The 27766-nt window shown below is 43.8% G+C and overlaps 2 protein-coding genes across 13 annotated transcripts in view; one reads left to right on the top strand and one right to left on the bottom strand.

Moving 5' to 3' along the window:
* The window catches only part of RCBTB2 (RCC1 and BTB domain containing protein 2), a 74564-nt gene that overhangs the window by 38035 nt on the left and 8763 nt on the right, over positions 1 to 27766 (top strand). For 5 of the 12 annotated variants that reach the window (XM_042471371.1, XM_042471340.1, XM_042471357.1 and 2 more), the window contains one exon: positions 3041 to 5614. In XM_042471371.1, the coding sequence (XP_042327305.1) occupies positions 3041 to 3181 (141 nt within the window). In that variant the 3' untranslated portion in view covers positions 3182 to 5614. Of the gene's footprint in view, positions 1 to 3040; positions 5616 to 13580; positions 14255 to 27766 lie in introns of those variants that run through there. The other 7 variants (XR_006104384.1, XR_006104383.1, XM_042471395.1 and 4 more) reach the window with 5 other exon arrangements.
* The window catches only part of RB1 (RB transcriptional corepressor 1), an 83649-nt gene continuing 61699 nt past the window's right edge, over positions 5817 to 27766 (bottom strand). Inside the window, 9 exon segments of the mRNA XM_042471650.1 lie at positions 5817 to 6374; positions 13731 to 13780; positions 15358 to 15500; positions 16888 to 16918; positions 17739 to 17905; positions 17996 to 18109; positions 18961 to 19065; positions 24287 to 24432; positions 25622 to 25761. Coding sequence (XP_042327584.1) covers positions 6301 to 6374; positions 13731 to 13780; positions 15358 to 15500; positions 16888 to 16918; positions 17739 to 17905; positions 17996 to 18109; positions 18961 to 19065; positions 24287 to 24432; positions 25622 to 25761 — 970 coding nt within the window. The 3' untranslated portion in view covers positions 5817 to 6300.

The raw sequence follows: 27766 nt of genomic DNA on the forward strand, positions 1-27766 counted from the left end.
GGTCACCGCCGCTGAGGAAGAGCCGGCTGCAGCCTGGAGTACAAGGGGCCCTTGTCCTCCAGGCTGCAGCCGGCTCTTCCTCAGCGGTGGCGACCAGGAGGACAAGGCCAGGCCTCTTTCTCCTGGTCGCCGCCGCCGAAGGAGAGCCAGCTGCGGCCTGGAGGTCCCTTGTCTTCCAGACTGCAGCCGGCTCTTCCTCAGCGGCGGCAACCAGGGAGAATGGGGCCAGGCCTTGTCTTCCCTGGTCGCCGCCTCTCTTAAAGAGCCGGCTGCAGCTTGGAGGCCCCTTGACCTCCAGGAGCAGCAGCCCGCCATTTTGCGGTGGTGGAGACCGAGGCCGCGAGGAAGACGAGGCCAAGCCTCTTCTCCCTCGCGGCCTCAGCCTCCGCCGCCACAAAACGGCTGGGTGCTGCTTCTGGAGGCCAAGAGACCTCCAGGCTGTATCCAGGTCACTTACAGTGGCGGCGGCGGCAGCAGCAGCGAGGACACGGTGACCCAGGTAGGGAGGGAGGGAGGGAGGGAGGGAAGGTAGGTTAGTTGTAGGAGGGAGGGAGGGAGGGAGGGAGGGAAGGTAGGAAGGAAGGAAGGAGGAGGAAAGAGGAGGGGAGGAGAGGAACAACTTCCGGGTTTGCCATGCGCGTATGCTCAAATACACGTATGGCAAATCTGCGTATAGGGAAGATCGACTGTACTGTAAATGAGCACCCACCTCCTCCTCTTCCTCCTCCTCATCCTCCTCCTCCTCCCTGGCGCCAAAAAAAGGGCAAAGGAAATGGCCCTTTCCTTTGCTCTCTGGCTGCAGCCCGGCCCAACAGAGGAAGAGCTCCTCCTCCTGCGGCTGGCCGGCCAATGAGAGCAGACTGGGGCTGGAACAGCCCAGCCCCCTGCCAGCTCTCACAGGCTCCAGCCTGGAGAAGGGGCAGGCTGTTCAGCCCCAGCCTCAGAGGAGGAAGTCCTGCTCATTAGCCCTGCACTGCGCTCAGCCCTGCAAGGGAGCGCGCGGAAGCGAAGAAGGAGGAGGAGGTAGGTGGGCCGTGCACCATGTGCGTGCGAAAAAAAAGGAGGAGGAGGAAGAGGGCGGCCCACAAAAGGAAAGGAGATGAGGGAGGAGGAGGTGGGTGGCCGCTGCGGGAGCACCGCCCGGCCCGCAGCCAAGGCAAAATCTGGGCCCCAACCAGGGAATAAGCAAACCTACACAGGCTCCCCCACGGCCCTTGTGGCCCTAGGCCTCTCTCTCTGGAGGGAGGCCTGGGGCCACATGGGCTGAGGAGGAGTCATCCCTAAGCGGCGGCAGGACCGGGCTGGGGCCGGTCCTGCTGCCTCGCTGGGCCGGATCTGGCCATGGGCCGGGGGTTGCCGACCCCTGACCTAGCCCAACAAAGGTGGAAGCACTTGGGCTTTGCTTCCTCTGTTTTCAGTCCAGAGCTTCCAGGCGACTTAATGGGATCAGAGGCCAGTGGTGTGGCCTCATCTTTATGTCAATAGGCATAAATGACTTGGATGAAAGAACAGAGGGCCTGCTTATCAAATCTGCAGATGACACCACATTAGGAGGAGTAGCTAATACCCAAGAGGAGAGGATCAACATTCAAAATGACCTTAGCGGACTAGAAAACTGGGCCAAAACTAACAAAATGAAGTTCAACAGGGAGAAATGTAAGGTACTGACTGCACTTAGGCAGAAAAAATGAAATGTATAGATATAGGATGGGGGACACCTGGCTTAACAAGGCTACATGTAAAAGGGATCTAGTAGTCCTAGTAGACCACAAGTTGAATACGAGTCAATAGTGTGATGCAATAGCTAAAAAAGCCAATGTAGTTCTAGGCTGCATCAATAGAAGTATAGTGTCTAGATCAAGGGAAGTAATAGTGCCACTCTATTCTGCTTTGGTCAGGCCTAACCTGGAATACTGTGTCCAGTTCTGGGTACCACATTTCAAAAAGGATGTTGAGAAGCTGGAGAGTGTCCAAAGGAGGGCAACTAAAATGGTGAAGGGTCTGGAAACCATACCCTATGAGGAATGACTTAGGGAGCTGGGGATGTTTAGCCTGGAAAAGAGATGGTTAAGAGGTGAGATGATAGCCCTGTTTATGTATTTGAAGGGGTGTCACAATGAGGATAGAGCAAGTTTGTTTTCTGCAACTCCAGAGAATAGGACTAGGAACAGTGGATGCCAGCTACAGGAAAAGAGATTCCACCTCAACATTAGGAGGAACTTCCTGACAGAAAGAGCTGTTTGACAGTGTAATACACTCCCTCAGAGAGTGATGGAGTCTCCTTCTTTGGAGGTTTTTAAACAGTGGCTGGATGGTCATCTGTCAGGGGGTGCTTTGATTGTGAGTTCCTGCATGGCAGAATGGGGTTGGACTGGATGGCCCTTAGGATCTCTTCCCACTAGGATTATATGACCTTGGATGAATCACATCCTCTCACCGCCAGTAAGCCCTGAGGTAGGGTTGCCATAAGTCCGAAACGACATGAAAGCACACAGCAGTGACGTATATGTATAAGAAAAAGCCTGTCCAATATTTGCATGTGAGATTTGCTTATGATGTACAGCGAATCACATGTATTTTCTCCATCTGTCTGCCTGTCCAATCAGTACAGTGGTACCCCGGGATACGAATGCGCCGCCTTACGAAATTTCCGGGTTACGAAAAAAATCAATTGAAAAAAACTGTTCCGGGTTACGAAGGTTATTTCGGGTTACGAAAGAAATTTTGGTGCTTTTCGGCGCTTTTTCGCACCAAATCGCGGCTTTTCCCCATTAGCGCCTATGGGTTTTCGGCTTGCGAAAGCCTTTCGGGTTACGAAAGCGGCGGCGGAACGAATTAAATTCGTAACCCGGGGTACCACTGTAGTTTATTATTGTTTGGACCACTTTTTTGTGACAATCGTATTTGCTTTGAATTTAAGTGTCAGCCCCAGCTATTGCAGCAGTGCCTGAGAAAGGGTTTTTTTTTTAGCTTATAGCCACCACGTAAGCACTCCTGTTGTTAAGAAGATATACTAATATAACACTTATTTCATTCCTAGGAGTTAGAGGAGTTTTGCTTCCGATTTTGCATAAACCACTTGACTGTAGTTACTCAGTCTCCAGGCTTTGCAGAAATGGACCATGACCTCTTGAAGAACTTCATTAGCAAAGCCAGTCGGGTAGGAGCATTTAAAAACTGAAGGAAGGACTTGGTGCATCAAACTGGAAAAAAATTCTTTTGGCATGGATGCTTCTGGCTCCGAATCTGAAGTGCCAAGATACTGTCTGGACATAAAGTGAACTTCTCGTTTAAGCTAATATTACTGCAGTGTGGGTTGCGATCATAACCACCGGCTTTGTGGTTTGAGATGGCAAGCGACTGGACCCAAAATCACATATCAAATATCTTTCCCCCTTAATACTAAGGTAGGATGTGAAATATTTTTCTCCTTGAAGTTATTTGTCCTTGTTTGGGGGAAAATGGAAACTTTTCTTTGGTGCATTTGAATTAGAAACAGTGATGTTGATGATAGTATAGAGTGGTGAAGTAAAACTGCTGCCAAGAACATACTAAGGGAACACTTTCTATTTAGTTGATGGGGAAGGGATAGGAGGAAAAATGCACTGCTACCTGACTTCTTTTCTGCTGCTTTGTTTGTGGACTTCCCCCACTGCCAAAGCCTTAGTTAAAACATGCTCAAAAAACTGTCATCTCTGGGGTGAGGCCTTCTCTCTGATCAGAATCATGTAGGTTGCCTTTCAAATGAATATTTGAATAAATGAATGAAGGGATATTTCATATGTAGTACTTGCTTGCTGAAACTCTCAGAAAAAAAGAGACAAGAAGGCATCTGAAATTAAAAATAGAAAGTTTTGTTTTCTGTCAGCTGTATTGTGGCAAAATCTTTTAGCAGCCAAAACTCTCTCTTGTTGGAGAACTTAGAACTAGATGTGGCAAATTCTATAATTCTCTTAGCCATTTATGACAAACTTACTTGCCAGACAATGAGCCTAATAAGAAATTGTTAAAATTATGTGTAGACACTAAGAGTTTGAGAGAAACAATATCATCTGTCTTAAATACTGTTATGGAGCAAGAGGTCCACTTGCCTTATGCACGTGGAGGCTTAGCAAAAGTAGATAGTCACTAACTGTAGTGACTGGAGGATGAGGAGGTCTCTTTATAATAGCTTTTAACAAAACAATCAGGCACATATCCACAAGATTTAATATTTGATTTGAAAAGCTCTTGGCAGATTATAACATCACTAATTACCTTTTTGTATTTACTGCTTTCCAGTTGATCAGTACTTTTGCCACTTGTCTGTTGCAATCTATTAAATCCAGACAATTACTTATGTCAGTATTTAAGCATTATAAATATGAAAAGGTAACAGCATAAGGAGTGCAGGCATCACCACCTATTGTCCAGCAGCTTCTCTACAGACCTGCTTTTTCAGTCTCAATCCACTTTGGAAGATGAATAGAGAATACGCTGCTTGGCTGTTCTGTCTTTACGGAAGGGGGAACCAAGTACGTATAAATGTCTAAATCTCTCCACCAAGCATAATTAATCTAATTTATTCAGATAAAGATGAACAGCTATAGTGGGTTTGATCGACAACTACTAAAATTCTTCCTATCTGCCCTTATTTGTTACTTTATTTATATCCTTCCTTTTCCCAACATGGAATCTATTGTGGAGCTGAGGAGCCTGATTAAACTCAATTCAAATGTGGAAACTCAGTTCCAATCATGCCTCACCACCAGGCAAGTTAGCTGGGGTTAATGGGAGATGGAAGCCAATACCTTACAGAAGGTCAAAGATTCCCTGCTTCTCTAGCGTTTCTCTCCACATATCTTTTTCAAGAGGTAACTTGCAGATAATCTCTAAGCAAGTTCAGTTCTTAAACAAAAATCGGTTTTAAAAACAGTTCTGAGAACTGGTGCAAGCTTATTTAAAAAGGAAATTGCTATCAAGGCACATTTTCTATTTCTGTCTAAGTTGCCTTTTAAAGAAGAATGGTAGCAGCACTCACTGTGGGGCTACTTTGGGGGCAGCTGCTGTATTTAAAAATGTGAATGAATGTTAGCATCTGTTTGGATCACTACACAGATATAAAATGGACTTTCTTCAGCTAGATGCACAGAGGTATGTGTTTCCTTTGTTTACCGATTAAAACCAATTTTACATCAAATGATTTCATATATTCTTGTGGGTATATGTGCAACATATTTAAAACAGGCAGTGCTCTGCAGTTTTTAAGTGTGTACTCTGTTCTAAATCCCATTGTTAATCTTGACTAGAGTGTGTCCATTGAATCAATGGGAACTTACTAAAGTCAGCGCTCATGTAGGTTCCACTGATTCCATGAGTCTCCCCTGTTGGGGACTAACAATTGGATATTTGGGGCTTAAACAGACTAAATGTTCTATATGGAGTAATAATTACTGAGGATCAAGATCCTCCATAACACTCTAATTCAATTATGGTGTGTTTGCAGCATATAAATACTTTCTTCAATATTTTGTTTAATTATAAAATTGAGGGATATTCTACCATACCATGAGGATTGTAGTGAGCATTTATGATTAAATTACACATTTGTATTTTTCCATGCAAATGTGTCAACATTTTAAGTCACTATTATAATTGGAAATTATTATAAATTTCTTTATTGTAACAGGATTACAAAAAGTGGAGCTGCTGTCCTAATCTCCATGGAGTAAACAGATGCACCCCTAGAGATAAAACAATGGGAAAAGGGCAAATTTTCTTGCAATATTACAAGTATTCAATGGCATTTCTATAATTCTATAATTACCAATTTTTTGGGGGGGAAATCTTTTATTAATTCCTAAGGGAGGAATATTTATTAGTATACAGAGCGATACTTCGGTAGCAAACAATACTGGATAATCATCAGTTGGCCTGAATACAAAGTTATAAAAAGACAGTTGCAGTTTTCTAGCAGGAAATTATGATTACATGAGCACTTGTGCTTTGTGTGGAAGGGATGTCTAATGAAACATGTAAGCAAATAGTGCATCAAGTCTAACATGAATAGCATTTCTTAACAAAACACTACAGAATTTAAAATGCCTGTTTTAGACAGGAAGTAGAATAAAATATCTTTAAAAATTCTGAACTGGGAAGTTAACAAATTAATTTACTTATAAAAAATAATGTATAAATTAACTAGCTAATTTTACATGCTGCATCTCGTTGCATGAAACACTGAACACAAAACTCCAAGTTAGCTATTGGACATGTGAAATTGTGGATGCAGTGCACTTAATGAGTTCAGATAGAAGAAGTTCACTTCTGTTCAGTGGTTGAAGCATCAGCTCCATCATTCAGTTGTTGGTTTTGCATCCTGGTTCGAGTAGATGCTAGAGAGAGGAAAAAAGAGTTAATGTAAATTGTGGCAAAGAGAATGTTTACTGTATATACTCATGTATAGGTCTAGAAATTTTAGTCAAAAAATTGATCCAAAAACCCTAGGTTAACATATCCACAGTTCAAAGTAAGTAATGTACTTTATATCTTATATAAAAAAGGAACCATCCCCTAAGAGAGCAGCAAAAGCTTACGGTAGTCCATCCCAGAAGCATCTATACCTCCTCTATTTCCCAGCAGAGAAGGAGCCGAGCCTCCTTGATATTGGGTAACTCCGCCTCAATCGATCCTGGTAGGCAGGAAGAAAGACAAAAAACAAGGCCAGGGGCCGGCCCCTCCTCTATGGGCGGAGTGACCCCTCGAGATCTCAGTTTCATTCCTGCCTCGCTCCTGCTAGGACGCGTTTTTTCTCCATCCAGTTGGATTTAGTTGGGACTCACCTGGCTCGCCTAGTTGCTTTCCTTTCTCACTTCTCCTTCTCTTCCCTTCCTGCTCCTCTCTTTCACCCCTGCCTTTCTTCCTTGGAGCCATGGATCAGGTCCAAGAGGCCAGCCATCAGGGTGAGTCTGCTTCCACCAATCCCGGGCCAGCCTCGGCTTTGCCGGCTGCGGGCCCTGGGTCCCTTACCGCCGACCGGCTGGTGGAAGCGCGGCAGCAGCCGACAGAGGGGACTCCCCTCCCTCCCGCTGCTGAGGCCGGGGCCTCCATAACGACCCGGGCAGGGTTAGTTCAGGAGGAGCCCATATCCCCGACACCTGAGAACTCCAGGGACACCGTGAGTAGCCCTCCCCCTCCAGGATTGGTGAGGTGGCTCAGGTCCTTCATCCTCCAGGAGGCCCCATCCATCATCAGGGCTTCTCAGGTGGAGGGAGATTCTGCGGGGTTGCGCCCTTTCAGGCCCTGCATGCCGGGCTGGGGTGGTGGACTGCTCCCCGGGGGGGACCCCCTTGGATGTGGCCAGGTCACTTTGCCCCTCAGGGATCATCCTCGGCCGGCCAATCGGCCTTGATTCCCCCCAACGACACCCACCTGGGTTTAGGACCCGCGTGGTTCACGGACCCCTTCCGCGGCCCCTCCGCCGCCGTTGCTTCTGCAGCCGCTGGGGGCGGCCATCTTGGCCACGCGGCTAGCCATGGGGGCCACCATGTTGGGGCAGACCCGGAAGTTCTCCAAGGGGGCCGCCATTTTGGACCAGACCCGGAAGTCCTCCAGGAGGGCCGCGTGGTTCCCCTTGGGGGCCGCCATATTGGAACGGACCCGGAAGTCCGCCGGGGGCGCCATCTTGAGTCGGACCCGGAAGTCCTCCAGGAGGACCGCGTGGTCGCCCATGGGGGCTGCCATCTTGGGGCGGTACCGGAAGTCGGCCATTTTGGGCGCTCTGGTCCAGAGAGCCAGCGCCGGTCTGGAGTCAGGGGCGATGGTGCCCGGCCCTCCGATATTCACACCACCGCCGGGGTCCCCATCAATCCTTCCGAAGAGGCTTCTTCCAGACAGGGGCGTGGGAGTGGGGGCTCCCATGGCTCCAACAGACAGACTGTTTCCAGGGTGGTGGGAGCTAGTGAGGAGTCGGGTGGACACTCTGACCTCACAGACATTCCCACCTCTCAGCCTTCCTCTGGCCACAGGGGAGATGGGGGCGACGACTCCTATTCGGAGTCAGACTCTGAACACTCTTACCGCCCGCCTGCCAAAAGGCCTAGACAGGCCAGGAGTGCCTCTAAGCATTCCCGGTCGGTCCATTCTTCCGAGGAAGAATGCTCGGTGATCGCTAGGGATTCATCTGATTCTGGGCCTGAAGAGGGTGTCCCTCGATGAAGGGGACAGCTCCAAGGAGGTGCCTTTGTCATCACGTTTGTTCAGAGCCGAGGATTATGCCACACTGATTAAGAAAACTACTAAGACTCTAGGGATCTGTCTTCCCTCCAGCCAGGCCACCGCTCTTGAATCCGACCTGCCCAAGGTTAGCCAAGAGCTTTTTCCTGTCTCGGCCCCTTCCGTCCATGAAATCCCATGCCCTGCTAACATCATGCAGATCATAAGGGATGAATGGAACAGCCCTGCGGCTGGCAGGCCCAATCACAGTGTCACTCGAAAACACTATATCCTTCAGCCCTCTGTCATGGATAGGCTCAAGGTCCCTGTGGTTGATGCCCCAGTTTCGGCCCTTGTTTCTTCTGCTGTGTTCAGCAGGGACGGTGAAGATACCCTCAGAAACCAGGAAGATAGAAGGGCTGAGGGGGCCCTCAAGAGGGCTCACGAGGCCATGTCCATAGCTCTTAGGGTAGACACCACGGTTTCCATGGTCATGCGCGCCAACCTCCAGTGGGCTCGCGATCTCTTAGAGATGATGCCCAACCCTGATACCAGGGTCAGACAAACCATCAACAAGATAGTCAAGGCATCCGCCTTTGCGGCTGATGGCACACTCGATGCCATCCAACAGATAGCTAGGGCTCAGGCGGCGACCGTTGCGGTCAGGAGACAGCTTTGGTTAAAAAAATGGAGCGTTGATGCTAAGTCCAAACAGAACTTAGCTTTCACACCTTTCCACGGTTCCAAGTTGTTTGGGGAGTCTCTAGAACCTGTGCTGATTGAGGGGAAAGACAAGAAAAGGACCTTGCCCTCGGCCAAGAAAAAGGATGATAAAAGGCAGTTTAAAAACCGTTCTTCCTTTCGCTCCTCTCAGTCCTTCTTTCCCTCTCACTCAAACTCTAATTCCTTTCGAGCCAGGGAGTCCAGGTCCAACAAGTCACATTGGGGAGACTCTAAGTTCACCAAGAACACCAGATCTGCCTTCTCCCCCAAGGAAGGAGGGGGTTCCAAGGGGCCAAGAAAAACCCAACAACAATGACGGGGTCTCCCCAGTGGGGGGCAGACTACAGGGATTCGCTCACATTTGGGAGACATCCACCTCCGACAGGTGGGTCCTAGACACGGTGAGACACGGCTATACACTAGAATTTCACCAAAGACCCCGCAACAGCTTTACTCTGTCTCCCAGATCAACGGACCCCTCCAAACATCGCCTCCTACTGGAAGAGATCGATCGTCTCCTCGCCATCCAGGCCATCGAGCCAGTCCCATTCGACCAAAGAAGACAGGGGTGCTACTCGACCCTCTTCCTGGTTCCAAAGAAGAATGGTTCTTGGAGAGCAATACTCAACCTAAGAGGCCTAAACCGCTTCATTCGAAAAAAGAAATTCAGAATGGAGACGCTAAAGACCATTCTGGACAGTCTTCAACCAGGAGATTTTCTTTCTTCCCTGGATCTTCGAGATGCTTACTTACATATTCCTATTCACCCGTCTTCTCGCCGTTTTCTTCGTTTCAAGTATGGCCGACGCCACTTCCAATACAGGGCGCTGCCCTTTGGCCTTTCCTCGGCTCCCAGGGTGTTTACCAAGGTCATGGTGGCTTTGGTGGCTCATTAGAGATCACGCCGCATTCACGTCCACCCCTACCTGGACGACCTCCTCATCAGGGCTCCCTCCCTCCGTCAGGCGAGCCTAGACACCAAGAGAGTCCTCAAATCCCTCCGGAGCCACGGGTTCCTGCTCAACCTAGACAAGAGCTCCCTCCAGCCCAGCCAACAGATCATCCATCTGGGGGCCAGGATAGACACACAGTTGGGTTTGGTGGGGCTGCCACCAGACAGGATCCACACCATCCAAGCTTCAGTTCAGTCAATATTACATTGCCCGCGGGCCAACCTTCTTCAGCTTGCACGTCTTCAGGGACTGATGATTGCCACAATTCAGTGCCTACCCTGGGCGAGGTTTCATGCCAGACCTCTCCAGTGGCTTCTCCTTCCTCATCAAAGAGCCATCGCTCTCAGGAGGACCAGGTCAATCTTCGTCCCAAACACCATACGTCGATCTCTTCGGTGGTGGATCTCACCTGCGATTCACAAGAGCCGCCCCATTTGGCAGATAGACAAGGTCCAGATCACCACGGACGCATGTCTCCGGGGTTGGGGGGCCTTCTGCGGGGCCCATCTGGCCCAAGGTCGCTGGAACGACCAGGAGTCAAGTCACAGTATCAATTGGCTAGAGCTCCGGGCAATTCGACTAGCCCTGTTGTCATTCAAAGACCTGATTCTCCACAAGCCGGTCCTGATCAGGACAGACAATGTCACAGCCAAGGCCCACGTCAACCGACAGGGGGGCACAAGATCCCGCTCCCTGATGAAGGAGGCCCAGACCTTGCTAGCCTGGGCGGAGGACAACATTCCATCGTTAGAAGCCGAACACCTCCAGGGCCAGCTAAACTCCAAAGCAGATTGGCTAAGTCGAACCGACATAGATCAGGGAGAGTGGAGCCTCCATCCAGAGACATTTCAGCTGATCACGCGGGAGTTTGGCCAGCCGATCTTAGACCTATTTGCATCCCCGACAAATGCCAAGACTCCAAGATTCTTTTCGAGGTTTCAGACGCAGGGGGCAGAGGATTTCGACACGCTCAATTGTCGTTGGCCAGCGGGTCTTCTCTACGCCTTCCCACCGATCTCCCTGCTACCGAGGTTCCTGTCCAGAGTTCGAAGGTCCAGGGCGGAGGTCATCCTAGTGGCCCCGGCGTGGCCTCGTCGACCTTGGTACTCAGAGATTCTGAGTCTGGCTACCAGAGGGTTTCCACTTCCACTCAGACCGGACCTGTTGTCCCAGGGTCAGGTCCACCATCCAGATCCGACCTGGCTTCAGCTTCACGCCTGGAGATTGAGCGGTTCATGCTGACAGGTTACGACTACTCTCCAGAGGTGATTGAGAGCATCCTAGCTTCTAGGCGGCCATCAACCATCAAGATTTATGAATATACTTTTAAGGCTTTCAGACGTTGGTGCAGGCGTAAAAATAAGGACTTCATCCAGATTACAGTGCCTACTCTTCTCCAATTTCTTCAGGACGGTGCTGCCCAGGGCCTCCGCCCTAACACGGTTAAGAGACAAGTTGCAGCACTCACATCTATCTTACCTCATGACATAGCAGACCAGATCTCCCAACATCCCCATGTTCGAAGGTTGCTCAAGGGGCTATCCAATAAAGCTCCTCCTACAAAACACCGCTTCCCGACGTGGGATCTCCACAATGTCCTCAAGGCCTTGACTATCGGTCCCTTTGAACCTTTGAGAGAGGCTTCCCTCAAATTTCTCACCTTTAAGACATTGTTTCTCACTGTTATCACATCGGCACGCCGTGTTTCTGAATTAGGATCTCTGTCCGCCAGAAAAGAACTGTGCATCTTCAGGCCGGACTCTGTGGTTCTCCGACCTTCATTCCCAAGGTGAACTCGATCTTCCATTCTTTTCAGGACATCATTCTTCCCTCCTGCCCTAGGCCGACTCATGAGTTGGAAAAACTTTGGCATACCTTGGATGTGCGCAGGGCCATCAGGATTTACCTTAAGAGGACAGCTAGTTTTAGAAGGTCTGAGGCCCTGTTTGTCTCCTTCCATTCGAGGTCCCAGGGCAATAAGGTGTCGGTTTCCACGCTAGCCAGATGGATTAGAGACTGCATCTCTACCTGTTACAAGGCCCTCGATTTAGAGCCCCCCGAGGGCATCATGGCTCACTCCACTAGGAGTGCAGCCACTTCGGCTGCCCTATTCACCAATGCTCCCCTCGCCGAGATATGTAGAGCGGCGACGTGGAAGTCCCCTTCTACGTTCATAAGACACTATAAGCTTGATTCCTTTCAGTCTGCTGAAGCAGCTTTCGGCCGCAGGGTTCTTCAACAGATCGTTCCCGATGTGTCCGCAGGGTCAGCAGGCCCTCCCTGATGGGGTTAGGCTTTTGTAAATCCCAATATCAAGGAGGCTCGGCTCCTTCTCTGCTGGGAAATGGAACGTGGGTTCTTACCTGATTACGTCCCTTTCCAGCAGAGAAGGTCCGAGCATCCTTTCCCGCCCGTTTTTCCTGCTGACACTCGCGGACAATATCACTAAGAGGTTTTCCCCTGATACGATCAGTTTACTGGCTTGGTTGCCTCGTCCAGGGGATCTTTTTAGTTCTCTGCTGATCATTGACTGAGATCTCGAGGGGTCACTCCGCCCATAGAGGAGGGGCCGGCCCCTGGCCTTGTTTTTTGTCTTTCTTCCTGCCTACCAGGATCGATTGAGGCGGAGTTACCCAATATCAAGGATGCTCGGACCTTCTCTGCTGGAAAGGGACGTAATCAGGTAAGAACCCACGTTCCATTCTTTCCACTGCCGTCCCACTTCTGACCTTTTTTGAATGCCTGGGCAGGAAAATGGTGGCAGCTCTTTGGTGCTTCCCTTCAAAAGGAGCACCAAGAAGAACTGGGCTTTGAAGGATTTGAGTAAGGCATTTGTTTATCTTTGTCAGCCTTTCTGGGTTAAAACCAGGCAAAGTAATCACATTAAAGTTAAAAGCTATAATAATTTCTAACATAGTTGCTCTTTGCTTTGCTTTGCTTCTATGGTATTTATCAAAAGCAGAGAAGAAACAGGCAGCTAATTGGGCATTTGTTCTTAGAAACTAGTACTCATTACCACATTCTTTTTGCAGACAAAGGCATGTGAATGAGATCACAGAATGAGTAACAAGTAGCATCAAGGATGACACTAAAGTGTTGACACAGAAAGGCTTGGGATTTTATCAATTATTTAAACTGACATCCTCCTTTGACTAGTTAATAGACAATTTTTTTTAAAATGGGAAAGTTACAAGGCCTCATTGCATAACAAGAGGCTTTCAAAGGCTTTCAATGTTTTTGAAAGCCTTCTATTTGAATATCATAAAGACATATGGTGGCTGTCATCTTCTTGGTGAGCTATGCTGCCATGAGGCCAATATGTGCACCACTGTAACTCAGGTTCTTTGGTTGCTACAGAGATCAGAATTCTGTGCTAAATGTGCAACAACCAGAATCCTCATCCACCTTGTCTCTACTGCAGGGCCCCCTAATTAGCTGCAGAGGTCCTTGAGGAAGATATTAGCTAGACATTTCTCTGCTGTTCCTCCTACCCCATAGGCCATAAAATGGCCATGTTTTGTAGGGAGTGGAGGGGCTTCAGCCAAGAAAAGGTAAGCAGGTGGGGGAAGTCAAACGTGTGTTACATCTCCCAATCCTGATACATAATGCTTGGATATTTACATTGCTGAATATTAGCTGGGTATTTTTTAAAATAATACCCAGCCTGCAGCCTTATCACAAACTACTTTTTGAAGTCCCTTTGCTTTTCAGAGTGGTCTGCCACGTGAGACTTGTCACTAGTCCAGAACAAATGGGTATGTGAAATTATCTTGAATCAGTCTTCAAGCAACTGGCTAAACAGATGCTTTCTCTACTGAAGGAAATAGTCTACTGAAGGAAATAGTTTGCACAAGTACTTACTCATTTCTGCAAGCTTCTGTTGGAACTTGGAGTCTCCAGAGAGATGTTCCCTATAGATGGATGGGAGGAAAAGTAATTACAAAATTATACATAACTATAATTGAAAAAAGTGTTGCACAGGACTTTTGACTCAGGACAGCAAATGTATCCCCTTTGTGCTGCACACTATACAAGAACATAGATACTATTTCTGTAATGCAGTGGATTTCTGGCTAAGGGAAGGAATCCACATATGGAAGACAACTTTCTTTATTCATCCATCCTTTCAAGGATCGAAGATGTATGCATTATATTTTTCATATGAATGTAATTAAGGCACACATTAATGTAATCTTTTAAGAGAGACATTATGTTTCTTTGTGGCTTGCATTTGCTATGCCCACTTCTGCTAGCTTGACAGAAGTAATAGACTACCTATATTGTATCTATGGTCCAAAACACACTGCAGAAATAATCCAGTTTGATACTGTTTTAACTGCCCTGGCTCAGTGCTAGGGAATCCTGGGATTTGTATTTATTGTGGCTCCAGAGCTCTCTGATAGAGAAGGCTAAGTGTCTCACAAAACTACAAAAATCTTAGGATTCCCTAGCATTGAGCCAGGACAGTTAAAGTCATCTCAAACTGGATTATTTTTACAGTGTGTTTTGGACCTAAAAGAGCAACATTAAAAAAAGGTTCGGTATATCTCAGACTCTGCAAACCAATACAGATCAATAAGCTGCGCAACAGCGGTAAGTGTAAATAAACCAATTCCTTAGAGATTGCTTTCTTTGGGTGCACGTCCATTGAAGGCTCCTCTTCATTGTGGGTATGCTTCCAAAGCTACAAAATTTATGAGTTAATAATACAGTGGAAATGTAATAGGAGAAATGGTCAGAGAACAGTACTAAGTATTCACCAGTCATCCACTATATTCATTGCAATTACGAACAAAATAGTTAAGATTTAAACACATGGATCAAATTCATATATATTTACACAACCCCTCTATATTACCTATGAGGAATATACAGTCATCCCTCCATATATGCGGCTTTTATATTTGCGGATTTGATTATTCATGGATTTGATTAATATGTTATCTCTAGCAATATCTAGGTCCTCCAGCGCAACTCTATGGTCAACTTTAACTAAAAGTTAAAGAGAGAATGCTCTACTAGGCCTTTGTAGCTTCTCCAGGGCAGTTCTATGGTCAGTGTCTATCAGACATCAACCACAGAGTTGCACTGGAGGACCCAGAGATACCTAGAGACGTGTCCTCTCAGTAAAAACAGTGTTTTTGTTATTTGCAGTTTTTCCATATTCACGGGGGTCTTCTGCCCCTAACCCTAGCGAATATGGAGGGACAAGTGTACTCAATTTCATCTACAGGCTGCAGTACAGAGAAGAAGACTCATGTGAAGTTAGAAAAGCGCTTTAAGTTTTCCAGCATTTTTGCTACTTTGGAAAACCCAGCAGCTGGTTTATTCCTTTATTGAATTATGGCAGCACAGTACTAAACATCTATACACAAATCAAAATATCCCATTGTCCTTTATTTGAAAAAATAACAACTAATAGCTAAAAGAGAATCAAAGATGACAATTTAACAGACCAATCATAAAGTACCAATTTAAAAGCACCCACCTCCCATCTGCTTCATCCTGTCCTTCAATATCAAAACGCAGCCTCTTCAGAGGTTTGGGAGGTGTGCTTACTTCAGTACCACGTTTCAGATGACGATCACTGTTACACACCATCTGATTTATCTTCTGCAGCTTTTCAGAGGTCTAGGAAGACCCAGCACAACAGAAACATTTAAACTCAACCCTTTATCTTAAAAAATATGACACAAAGTGCATTCCAAATAGCTGCTCCAAAATAATCTTGAATGCCTTTGGATAAGATTTTTTATTATGGCTACATGTTATGTGCAATTCCATATACCTATAACTATTAAAATATTAAAAACTAAGAGGAACCTGCAATAAAAAGTTTACATTTCAGGGCTCCAACCAGCATACAAGAGAAGCTTGATAATGGTGTTCAGGTTCTGAAGGAAAGAGAAAAGGAAGGAATGCCTTTTTCTGTGTTCCCCCAAGGCTTTCTTTCCCCTGCTGTCTTACTAAGGGACTCAGGATTCAGGGGTGAACATGGCTGTCAGCTCCAAAGATAAAGCATAGATGTTTTAGGAGAGTGAGAAAGGGAAAAGGTACTGCCCCATCCTTATGCTTGCATGGTCCCACATATTTTGTTACATGAGTGACACCATCTTAATGATACTGTATTACTTCCATGATACCACTGGGGCATGGCAGGCTAATTTCTTCCATCCCCCCTTCCTCTAAACCCATGCTCACAATGTCTATTTTCCTATCAGACCCCACTGTGCCATCTGAGCTCAACCTCTCCTCCACACACTCTTTTTCAATGCAAACCTTAATAATCTGAATCTGAACTGCTCTCAACTACAGAGCAAATCTATAAAACCATAAAGTGCTACATTTATGGTTTCTTCAGACTAGTACTACACAGAAGTGATCTGTGGACTGGTGCTGTTCCATGAGCTACTGGCTGCCAGTCCACAGGTAGTTTCCAGAAAAGAAAGGAACTATTGTAGCTAATGGGCATAACTATGGTATTGGTCCCCTAGCACATTAAAAAAAGAATATGTCTCTTACATTAAATAACCTAAGAAGTACTGCTTTACACCCAAGTCAATCAGAGGCTATATCCAGTAATGGGATGGAGTCAGAGCCAAGGGGAGACTGAAACACTCTTTCCCTCTCCTACAATCTCCTTTTCTCTCTCCTCTTCCAAGGCAGTGCCAACCTGTATGCTATCCAGGCAGGGATGTCTTTTGAAAGCACAGATCCAACTAAATCAGGTATGCAGAACCCCACTCCCTTGCTACCCCTTCATTTTCAAACTAACTGGCACTCACCTCATTTCACTTGATATGATGATGTTTGCCTTGAAGTTAAAAGCAGAGGATTGCAAGAGAGAGGACTGTGAACAGTTCCTCAGATCTTGCTCTTCCCTAATACTGACACTAGTCTTACAGAGTTGCTTTCTATCTTAAAAAAAATATGGGAAGTAGCAGAAATCTAAGCAATGCATATCATGGGCTTAAGATTACATATTTCAAACAGTTATCATTCAGAACAGAAAACTCACCCCGAAGGATTCACCAATTGAAACCAATATTCTGTACAAGCAAAAACAAGGAAACATATTTAATTTTAATATGAAATGGATGTCAAAACATGACATGGCATGAAACACTGTATGCAAAATTTCCTTCCTTCCAAACTACCAATGATTACAATATTCATACAATCAGTTTGCCGTTTTCTACACTTTTGATATGCCAAATGCAGCAACCGTTGACATGCTGTGGAAGGACAGTTGAAAGGGGAAAAATTAATATGTTAACCTATGTATAAACCAGCAGGGGGAGACTACCCCATATATGTTTCCTACAGTTAATTTCTTTGGATCCCTAGTTTCCTTGTTGGTAGCTGAATGAAATCTAGTGACACACTTCTTACAGCCAGACAGGTATTTTATAGGACAAAGTGAGTCATGTTGCCATATAAGCGAAGTCAAAACTGAAGTCAAAGGTTTAGATCCAACCCAATGATGTCATTTCACCAACAGAACTGGTTCTGTCAATAGAACTGGGTGGGGAATGAATTGTGCAAACCACCTCCAGCGCCCTTAAATGTGGTGGGCTGGTGCAGTTTGTACTAGTGGGTATGTACCAGCATGCTATTGAATTTAAACCCAAATCAGTTTCCATTAGTCCACTTTTCTTCTTCAGTCTAGTCTGCCCTTTAAAAAGGAAAACAAGTACTGTAGTGTATTTCTTATAGTGAATTTACAAAGTATTTGGAGAAGACAATCTAGGAGTCACATAATGAAGCAAAGGCGAGAGCTGATAATTTATGCTAAAAAAAGAGAAACATTCTGTCTAGGTTTTTCTTATGTTTCATTCAATTATTTGGTTAAAGAAATAGACCACTAACCTTGTTCTTGGCGTCATTTTGGTGGGTGATAGCAATCCATCAGAAAATTTGTAGGGACTCTTCAAAGGTGATATATATATATTGTTTCCCGCAGAAACACGTAAAGGAGAATTAGAAAACTTGTAAGGGCTCTTTGGAATGTGTGGTATGGGTGATAATGTTGGAGGCTGTGAAAGGACAATTTTAAATCAGTGCTATGAAGCTCTGTGTACTTCAGGTTAAATTGTAGTAGAGAGAAAAGGAGCATGATTACTTACCCTACTGGAAGCATATTGCAAAATATTAGTTTTCAGTCTTTGCATGAACACCAAATTATAGAAGACTATAATGGAATCATATTGTCCTTCCCTGATCAAAACACACTTGAAAGTCTAGAGAAGATTAGAAAATCCTCCATTAGCCATCTTTAACATTCTATTACACTGCACACTTCTAATGTATATAGTGACCATTTGCCTTTTAATAAGACACTTATCTGAATATATGGACCAAAAAACTTTCTGAAAAGGAACATGAAAACCATCAGCCCACTTGCATAAGCATTAACTTAAATTACTACAGCATTTTGTGGTCACACACAAGGTAAATGTTTTATCTAGCAAAGCTGAATGCACACATGATTTGTTTCCAAGGCTTACTCATCTGGGACACTTCTCCTCTGAATTTTAAACAAGATATTTGTTTCCCCAGCTGGACCAAATCTTAAATTATGAAGCATACAGAGACACACCTTGAAAGCAAGTTAATTACTTGAGGGATTTCTTGACACTTGCACAGAAATTATCAAGAGGGCATCATGTCAGTACTAGCCTCAGGGATTTGCAAGCAAGTGTCACCAAGAGTAGTGATGGATTTCGAATAATAAAAGAGGATGGATGCAATTTTTAAAAACAATTGTAGCTACTGCATCAATTCAAGATCTTGATTTAAGTGACTGAGGCTTTCTGATCATTGTGTTCAAGTGCCACAGACAAATAGGAGCATAATGAGGAAAATGGGAGAACTTCTTTCATGCCTAGTTTTCTCATGGTGCTAGGATACAATAGGATTGTAAGTCTTTTTGGGTGTGTGGCTATTGCAGGGATGGAAATCTTTTTTGGTGCATCAGTTGGCGAAACCACATCTGACTGGCAAGTAGAAGAGGTTCTCCATCCCGTCACTAGGCTTTCCCAGATAACAAGATATTTCAAACAGTTTGTAGAAAAGTAAAATTTTTCCATACCTCTTGATTAGCATTAGTTAGTTCTTTATATGCTGCCACAATAGTTTTAAACCTGAGATCAATGTTCTTCACCTTACATATGCCATACATGGAACACATCATAATCTATCAAAAACAGAGGAAAGCTATCAGGACTAATGATCAAGAAAGAACCTCATCTTCAATTTGTTCCTTCTCTGAAGAGTAAACAGTAACAACTGAGCAACTATTCAACAAGTTAAGACTACACATTCCCCCCCCCCCCCCCCCGCTTGCTCCAAACAAACCCCTACAAACAAACCCAAAACACCCATCCCTGCTTTAAATGGCTTAAGATTTAAATCTGTCTTGTAGCTATTTGGTAACAATCCTCCCTGGATTTTTGTAAGGTGTTACGTAAGGGTGAAGCTAGTGCAGAACCCAACAATCTGAATTGTAACTAGTATGAATGGAATGATTACACTAATTCTGAAGGATTTGCACTGGCTACCTGTTGGCCTCTGAGCCCAGTTCTAGGTTTTGGTGCCTGTCTACAGTGTTGGGACCCAAATGTTTACAGGGACATTTATTCCCATAGCAGCCTACCCATGACTTAAGACCTTTAGGGAAGCTCCTCTCCAAGTCACATGGGTACACTATGTGCAACACAAGAGGAACTTCACCCATACAGAGTTCCAACTGCTGAAGACCCTTCCCATGGTGCCAACTCTAAATCTGTTTTCAGCTCAAAAGGTTTTTGTATGCCAAGGCCTTTTAATTGCCTGTTTTGCTGTTTTTGCTGCTTTGTTTTGGTGACATTTTAACTTTAGCTTATTTTATTTTCCTTTGGTATAGTGCTCTGGTATGGATAAGCATGAATGTTGTTGTTGTTACTATTATTATTACTATTACAATTACTATTATTAAAAAATAAAATACTCATCCCCTCCACATTTGTGGCTCTGACTTTGCGGATTTGATTATTCACGAATTTTATTAATATGTTCTGTCTAGGAATATCTAGGTAGTACAGTGCAACTCTATGGACAACTTTAACCAAAAGTCACACTGAAGGATTTAGAGAGAACACTCTACTAGGCATTCATTGCTCCTCCAGTGCAATTCTGTGGTCAATGTCGGGTAGATGTTGATCGCAGAGGTGCACTGGAGGAGCTAGAGATTCCTAGAGAAGTGTTCTCTCAAGTAAAAACATAGTGGTTTTTCCACCTTCACGGGGGTCCTGTGCCCCTAACCCCAGTGAATGTGGAGGGAGAAGTATACAGTGCAGGCGCGCCATACACGGACTTGAGTGTATGCGCTCAAGCCGCGGGGCGAAAGGGGCGGCGCGTCCCATTCAATTGAATGGGCGCACGCGCCTGTTGCGCCACCCACACCGCTGCGCACGAGCCCCATTGTTTCCAATGGGGCTCAAGCATGGGCGGAATTTGCCTTACGCGGAGGGATCCGGAACGGATCCCCCGCGTAAGGCGAGGACGCACTGTACATATAAAATTGGTTTAACTTCTCTAAATTAAGGGATTTAACTCAAAGATAAAGCAAGTAAACAATTTTACTTGTTAACAAATTTATTTAATTTTAATACCATACAATGACACAAGGGCAATAACTTTAAAGACAGATAGTGTTTAGGTATTTTAATTTTACTAGAAATTGTTGATTATAAACATTCATTACCTTGCATTGAGTATAAATATAAAAGAAAATGTTTGTAACTTCTTATACAGGTTGAGTCTCCCTTATCCAGAATTCTGTAATCCAAAATACTCCATAAACCAAAATGGGTGGCTGTTATAGTGATACTTTCTGATAGTTCTGTGTACACAGACATGCTCTTCATGCACAAAATGATTAAAAATATTGTATGAAATTACCTTCAGGTTATGTGTATAGTGTGCATATGGGAAATAAATAAATTTTGTGTTTAGACTTGGGTCCCATCTCCAAGATACATACATATATGCAAATACGCGAGTTCCAAAATTCTAAATAAATAAATAAAAATCTGAAATGTGAAACACTTCTGGTTCCAAGCATTTTGGATAAGAGAGACTCAACCTGTACGAATTATATCTGACAACATATTGATTGAATAAGATCTGTGGCAACACTGGAGATGCAACCAATCAAGGATAGATTTGATACGTGTATGATGGACTTGTCCAGAAATAAAAAACATCAGTAGGAAAATTATATATTACATAAGCATTACAATTAAATACTTTATTCCTTTTATTTCCTTACTTGTTCTACTAGGTGGGATGGATGGGAATGTTAAATCAAAGGATAAGGAAGTAATATGAACTGTTAATAGCAGCCAAAATAGAGATGGGGAAGAGCTGGACAGAAGCTGACCTAAGACAGCAGACAAAAATTTGGGAGTGGCACAAATGGCATAGCTGACTGAAATATTTTAACTGAAAGAATATAGGCAGAAGATAGCACTTTCTAAATCAATGATTCCCCAACTTTGGTCTTCCAGGTGTTTTGGACTTCAGCTCCCAAGTGCCCTAGTCAACTTGGCCAACAGTCAGGAATTCTGGAAGCTGAAGTCCAGAACATCTGGAAGACCCAGGTTCGGGAACTACTCTTCTAAATGATGAAGGGAATGTTTTAGAATAACTTATGAAAGAGAGGTATAATTTCAAGATAGGTATAGACTATTTCAAGGAACTTAGTAAGTTTTAATAGTTCAATGTCAATTCAGTTTTGGTAATGGAAATAAGGAGGATATAGTTTGTTTATATACTAATATTGTTGTGTGTTTAAAATATTTATATGCAAATGTTTATAATATTATTTTTAACTTTTTAAATAAAATTAAATAAAAAGTGGAACCTTTAGATGCATGGCTGTGATGTAAAAACAGCAACAAGAGTTAATTCTATAATCTGTTGCAATTATTAAATTGATAAATAGATGTTTAATGGTTAAAACACTTTGACTGTATGTCATAATCATATCAAAAATGGGAAAACTAACACCAAGAAAACAACCTAACATTTCTTAGGAAATTAGGCCATGGGTGCTTTCCCTAAAAGCAACAAAAGTAAAAACCTTTCAGTGTTGCTGAAATAGTGAAATCAGTGATGCTTCTCTCAACTGTTCAGAAAGGATGCTTGCTAAAAACATGGAGCCATTACCAGAAAAAGAATTAGGTAGGTTTATATGAGACCAAAACAAAAACCAAACTTTCAAATAACCTGGGATCCAAAGCCATTTAGGATTTTTTAAACTACACTTTTAATTGTGCCTCAAAAACACAGAGCAACCCAGAAGACATACATTCAGAAGGACACATTCCAGGGAATCTAGCTGCTGTGTTCAGAACAAATTGAACATTATTTAAGGGTAGCCCCATGTACAAACCACTACAGTACTCTAACCTAGATGCTACAAGGGGATGTAGCAATTTGTTTAATTAATTTATATCCTGCCTCTTGTAGTACAGAGTCTGAGGCAACTTACAGCATTTATAAAAACATGCAGTTAAAACATTATTTATACAAAAATTAAAAAATATTTAAATGATAGTTCAGTTAAAAATAGAAAAGTAAAACAATAAAAACACAAGAGAGTCATGGTTTAAAAGATAAAAACACAATTGCATTAGAAACCTTTTATGTCACATGAATTCTAAGACCTGCTGGTGAAAAGAAAAAGGGGAGGCAGCATCCTATGGGAGGGAAATTCCTCGACTTTGGAGCAGCCACTGCGAAGGCTCTCTCCCATGTTCTCACCAAGCATGCCTGGCTTTGACACTACTGCCATGATTGTAACTTCCCCTCCAGCCTACTCTACTGGGCCTTCTGACAGCAACTGGAGAGTAAGCGTTCCCAATTTAATATTCAAGGAGTACCTCTGCTCTTTAAGGGGCAGAGCAGCCCCATCTACGGCAAGCAAAATAGGTGGAATTAGCCACTAACATCTGACTACCAATTTTTTAGCTCAGCTCCAGTTCCAGATAAATGTTTCTTCAAGTTCTAACATGAAGAAGAAGCAGAAATAGTGCCTCACTCCACTCTAGATGATCTTATCCAGCACCTTCATGTAGGTCAGGGCTGGGCAAAATGTAGCCTCTAGATGTAGTTTCCTCACCACTGTCTGCCGTAGAATGGATGTGTCCAACAACATCTGGAGAACTGCACTTCTCCTCATCCCTTCCACACAGCATAGAAGATAAAAGAGAACCCAGTAAAAATCCACAGCAGAATGCCTAAAAGCTGAAGTACGGTTTTACATCATCCTCTTCTCGAGTAAGAGGAAAACCACCAAAAAACAGTCCCATCAGCCTCGACCCTCAGACAAGCAAGCAGAAGGATACTCTGTTTCTTCTCCTTCAGTCCAACAGAGCAAATCAGTATAGTTTCTAAGTAGGAACCCTGGGTATAAAACCAGATTTAAATGGGTCAAGTTTTCTTCAGTAGTGCCTTGTGTTGTGATGCTATTACTGTATTTCCTTGAGCACCTTACCCCACCCTACAGGTCATTTTTGTAATCATTTCAGCAAAGGAAGATTTTTAAGAAAGCAATCTCTTTCAAGATAGCTAGGGCTACATCTTCTTGTGGAAGGATTCAGCTGGATCCCTGTAAAACATGGGGAAAGTGTAGCCGCTGGACCACATGTAGCCCCCCCCCCCCAGATTCCACTTTTGCAGCCCTAAAAATTCCAAGGCCTCAAAAATCCTCCAACTGGGGATGGGATTTTCTCTGTAGTTAGATGTAACCAATAAGGAGTGAATAAGCACATATGCATCAGTTCTCTAATCATCTTGTCCACATCCCTGGCTGCAATTATCCAAACAAACATAGCCAAAGGCATCTCCAGTAACATCCTATCCCTGTACCATGCCCTGCACAGCATCCAAGTTGGAATGGATGCAAGCAGTTTTGTTAGTAAACTGATTTGTTTGATAATTATCATGGCAGACTACTGTGGGTTCTCTCTGATTTTTCAGAAAAGCACACACTACCCTGTGCACTGTTCACAGTGGCAACACTCTATTGACACAAAGGTATAGTATGTCACCCTTTTATAGTGGGAAACAGAATGATCTCTAACCAGTGCTCCAGCCATAATTACTTCCCATAACAAATATCAGGAAGCCACACAGCTCCGTAAGTCTTCGGGAATGGACTTCTATACTTGTTATCACCAATTTTGAATATGCTTGAGGAACAGCTTATGTTCACAGTTCAGAGCAGACAGAAGAAAAACCACAATCCCCTGGAAACCACTACACTCTTGTTTTACCACACATTGGTAGACCATAGAGAGTCTAGTTAAAAATGAGAAACAAATCTAAGTTACATTTAACTGAGCTCAGCCCATCCCTACCCAAGTTATTACCTGGTCTAAGTGCCTGTCTTTCATAAGTTCATATTCATTTTGCAAAGTGTGATGGAAAAGGGTCCATATCAAGTGTATGAGGTCAGGGTGCTCAGAGAGAAGACGGAAACATAAGTTGCTCAATCGTGTATAAGCCAACCAATACACTGGAGAAAAGAAAACACCCCAGAGATTAGAATCATCTTAAAATCTTATCTTAATGAATGATAAAATTTAGTAACGTTATTGTAAGGTACCAAATGTACTGTGATTGTAAATACCACAAAGTCAAGATTCTGCTCCTAGAAGAGCATATTAGCAAGAGTATAGCGTCTTTCAAATTAAAGATGGTCACCTTTTGAGCACAGCAGTTGGCAGTATGCACAGAAATGTAGGCTTAGTATGTAGCTGATTTCTATATCAAGAAAGATGTTTTATAATAATATTAAACCATTGAGTAAATTATTAGTTTAGAAAGATGAATTATAAATTTAAGGAAGCACAAAGTAAATTAGAACCAACAAACAGGAGAGTTGTTAACCTACCAAACATTGTAAAAGAAAGTTGAAGTTCTTATTTGCAAGCTTACAATATACAGTGGGACCTTCTTATCCACAGGGGTCCTGTTCTGGACTTCCCCACGGATGGCACAAACCATGGGACCTCAAGTGCATGTGCCACTTTCCTGTGACCGCATGCATGCATGCACAGCCATTAAACTGAATGAGGCTTGTCATCTACGGATGCTCAAATCCGTAGATGGGGCAGGTGCACTGTACATCAGGATTGTTTTTAAATTACAGTAAAAATAGATGAAGAGAGTTCTGGTGAGCCAGTGTGCTGTAGTAGTCTACGTTTTGTAGTAGGACTCCACGTGACGAAGGTTTGCATCCCCACTGGGTGACCTTGGACATATCATACTCTTTCGGTCCTATTAAAGGAAGGCATTGGCATACATCCTCTGAATAATTCTTGCTAAGAAAACCTGAGAATAGAGTTGTCATAGGTTGGAAGCTGACTTGAAGCACATAACAGAGGTCTGTAGATGTAAAACGTCAGAACCAAAATGCACAGAAAACATCTCACTCACGTGACTGACCAGTTTCACTCCTCAACATTACATGCTATTCCAGCGGATCTCCCAATACTGCTAAAAAGTATTTGGGGGCAGAAGACTTTATAGCACGGTGGAAAAAACTCTACAACGTGCATAGAATAGAACAGTACACAATTCTTTGGATCCAAATCACAGTAGATTCCCTGGCTGATACTTACTGTTATGGTTTTTGTTATAAAATACAGGTGAGGAAAATGCAACCTTCTTTAAGAAGAAGAGAAATTATTTACAGTACTAACCTTTTTTGTAGAACAATGACAGGGAGGTAGATTTGTACAGTTTTTGAGACTGATTTATCGGTGCTGGTTGAGAATCCGGAGGGGAGCATGCTGACGTGGAAGAAGCTTTTCTTTTAGGAGATTTTGTGGGGGATAGATACCTAGAAAATGAATGCAAGTAAAACAAGAAACAATGACCAACTCAAATATGTTCCGATTAACCAAGACTTCACCCTAAAAATAATGGTTTAAAAAATCTACAACACCATGACTGTTCAGATTTTTTCAACTCGACTTTCTCATGACCTTACTTTTCTGCTAGTGATTCTGATTAGTCACAGGATTGAAATGCAGCTGATGATCAGCCCAAAGTACTGATCCAATGATGAGTTATATGTGAAACCCAAGATTGGTTCCCATGTACAGTGGTTCCTGTAAGCACTTTAGGAATACACTCAAGTTAATGACCTCTTGGGTTGGATAGCATTCATGTATTTGAAACACCTGAAATGAGTGAAATTGAGGCAGCCTGATAAAAGGTACTACAGGGCTCCCCCGGGTTACGAAATTAATTCGTTCCGCGGCGCCATTCGTAACCCGAAAAGCATTCGCAAGCCGAAGCCCCATAGGCGCTAATAGCGAAAGCCGCGATTTGGTGCGAAAAAGCGCCGAAAAGCACCAAAAAATTTTTCGTAACCCGAAATAACCTTCGTAACCCGGAACAGTTTTTTTAATGGATTTTTTTCATAACCCGGAAATTTCGTCCCGGGGTACCAGTGTACTGTTGTTGATAAGTGAAACAATCAGATAAAGAGACTGGTTATTTGTTGTCGGCTCTTCTCTGTGTACTGCAGGTGTGCAGTGATGAAAACAAACAAAAACTAGGCCCAAACAGGTGCCAACAGTCAGCAACGGTCTGAGGTGCTTAACCTCAACAGTAGCTCACAGGAGAGTGCAGAAGCACAACCCAGTATGCAGTATTGCAGTATGTGACAACAAGGCACTGACCAACCTGAAATGAGGCATGGACACAATTAACTTATTGCAAAGTCCTTGGAAGCTTTTATCTTCCTTTTGCAATATGTACAATATATACAACAAAAGCTCTGACTTCTGTCAACATATACTTGTCTGATATATTTACAATCCACACTCTCCAAACTAATACACCAACTCCTCTCTCCAATCCACTATCCTCAACCCACACCTGCTCTGGGTTTCTGAGTCCTTATATATGTTACTAGCAACTAAGGATTGACACCTGGTGTTCCTCACCATTTACAACCATATAATTATTTTATAACATCTCAAAGGGACATTTTACACAACATATATGCTTCCTCACCAGGTGTACATAACCTACCCACCATATGTATATTGTAGTAAAGACAGCTAAAACCAGCGTAAAGGCACATTTGTTGCACAACAAATGGAACCACTGTCTTTGATAAATGTGTTATGGTTTTATATTTGTGAGTGTCTTCAAAAAAACCAGGTGAAGTACATTTTTACCAAAATATGACTAGTACAGGGCTCCCCCGGGTTACGAAATTAATTCGTTCCGCGGCGCCATTCGTAACCCGAAAAGCATTCGCAAGCCGAAGCCCCATAGGCGCTAATAGCGAAAGCCGCGATTTGGTGCGAAAAAGCGCCGAAAAGCACCAAAATTTTTTTCGTAACCCGAAATAACCTTCGTAACCCGGAACAGTTTTTTTTAATGGATTTTTTTCGTAACCCGGAAATTTCGTAACGCGGCGCATTCGTATCCCGGGGTACCAGTGTAAATGTAAATACTCCATCCTCTAGGACATTTTCCTCCAGTTAATTTTTTTTTATGTTTTTTTTTTTATTATTTTTTTTTTTGCCCTATTTGTGCATGAATATTGGCCATTCCCATATCAGTACTGGCCATCTATCATCTGCTGCAGTGTGGCAGGAGAAGCTAAAGGAGCCTTCCTACTTTTACTTTTATGTTGGAGGAAGGAGCAGTGGAGAGGGGAGACAAAGCCAGCACTTATGCAAGGCCACTGTTTCTCAATAACCAGTCAGCCCAGCAATACAGGCCCACACCAGGGCATCTATCCAAAATATACAAATGGAGCAATCTAGGAAGACTTATTGTCTCAAGCTTTAGAACTCACACTGTTGGGGTATCTGGTTGCTGTT

This window comes from Sceloporus undulatus, chromosome 1, assembly GCF_019175285.1.
Source record: "Sceloporus undulatus isolate JIND9_A2432 ecotype Alabama chromosome 1, SceUnd_v1.1, whole genome shotgun sequence".
Classification (NCBI taxonomy): Eukaryota; Metazoa; Chordata; class Lepidosauria; order Squamata; family Phrynosomatidae; genus Sceloporus; species Sceloporus undulatus.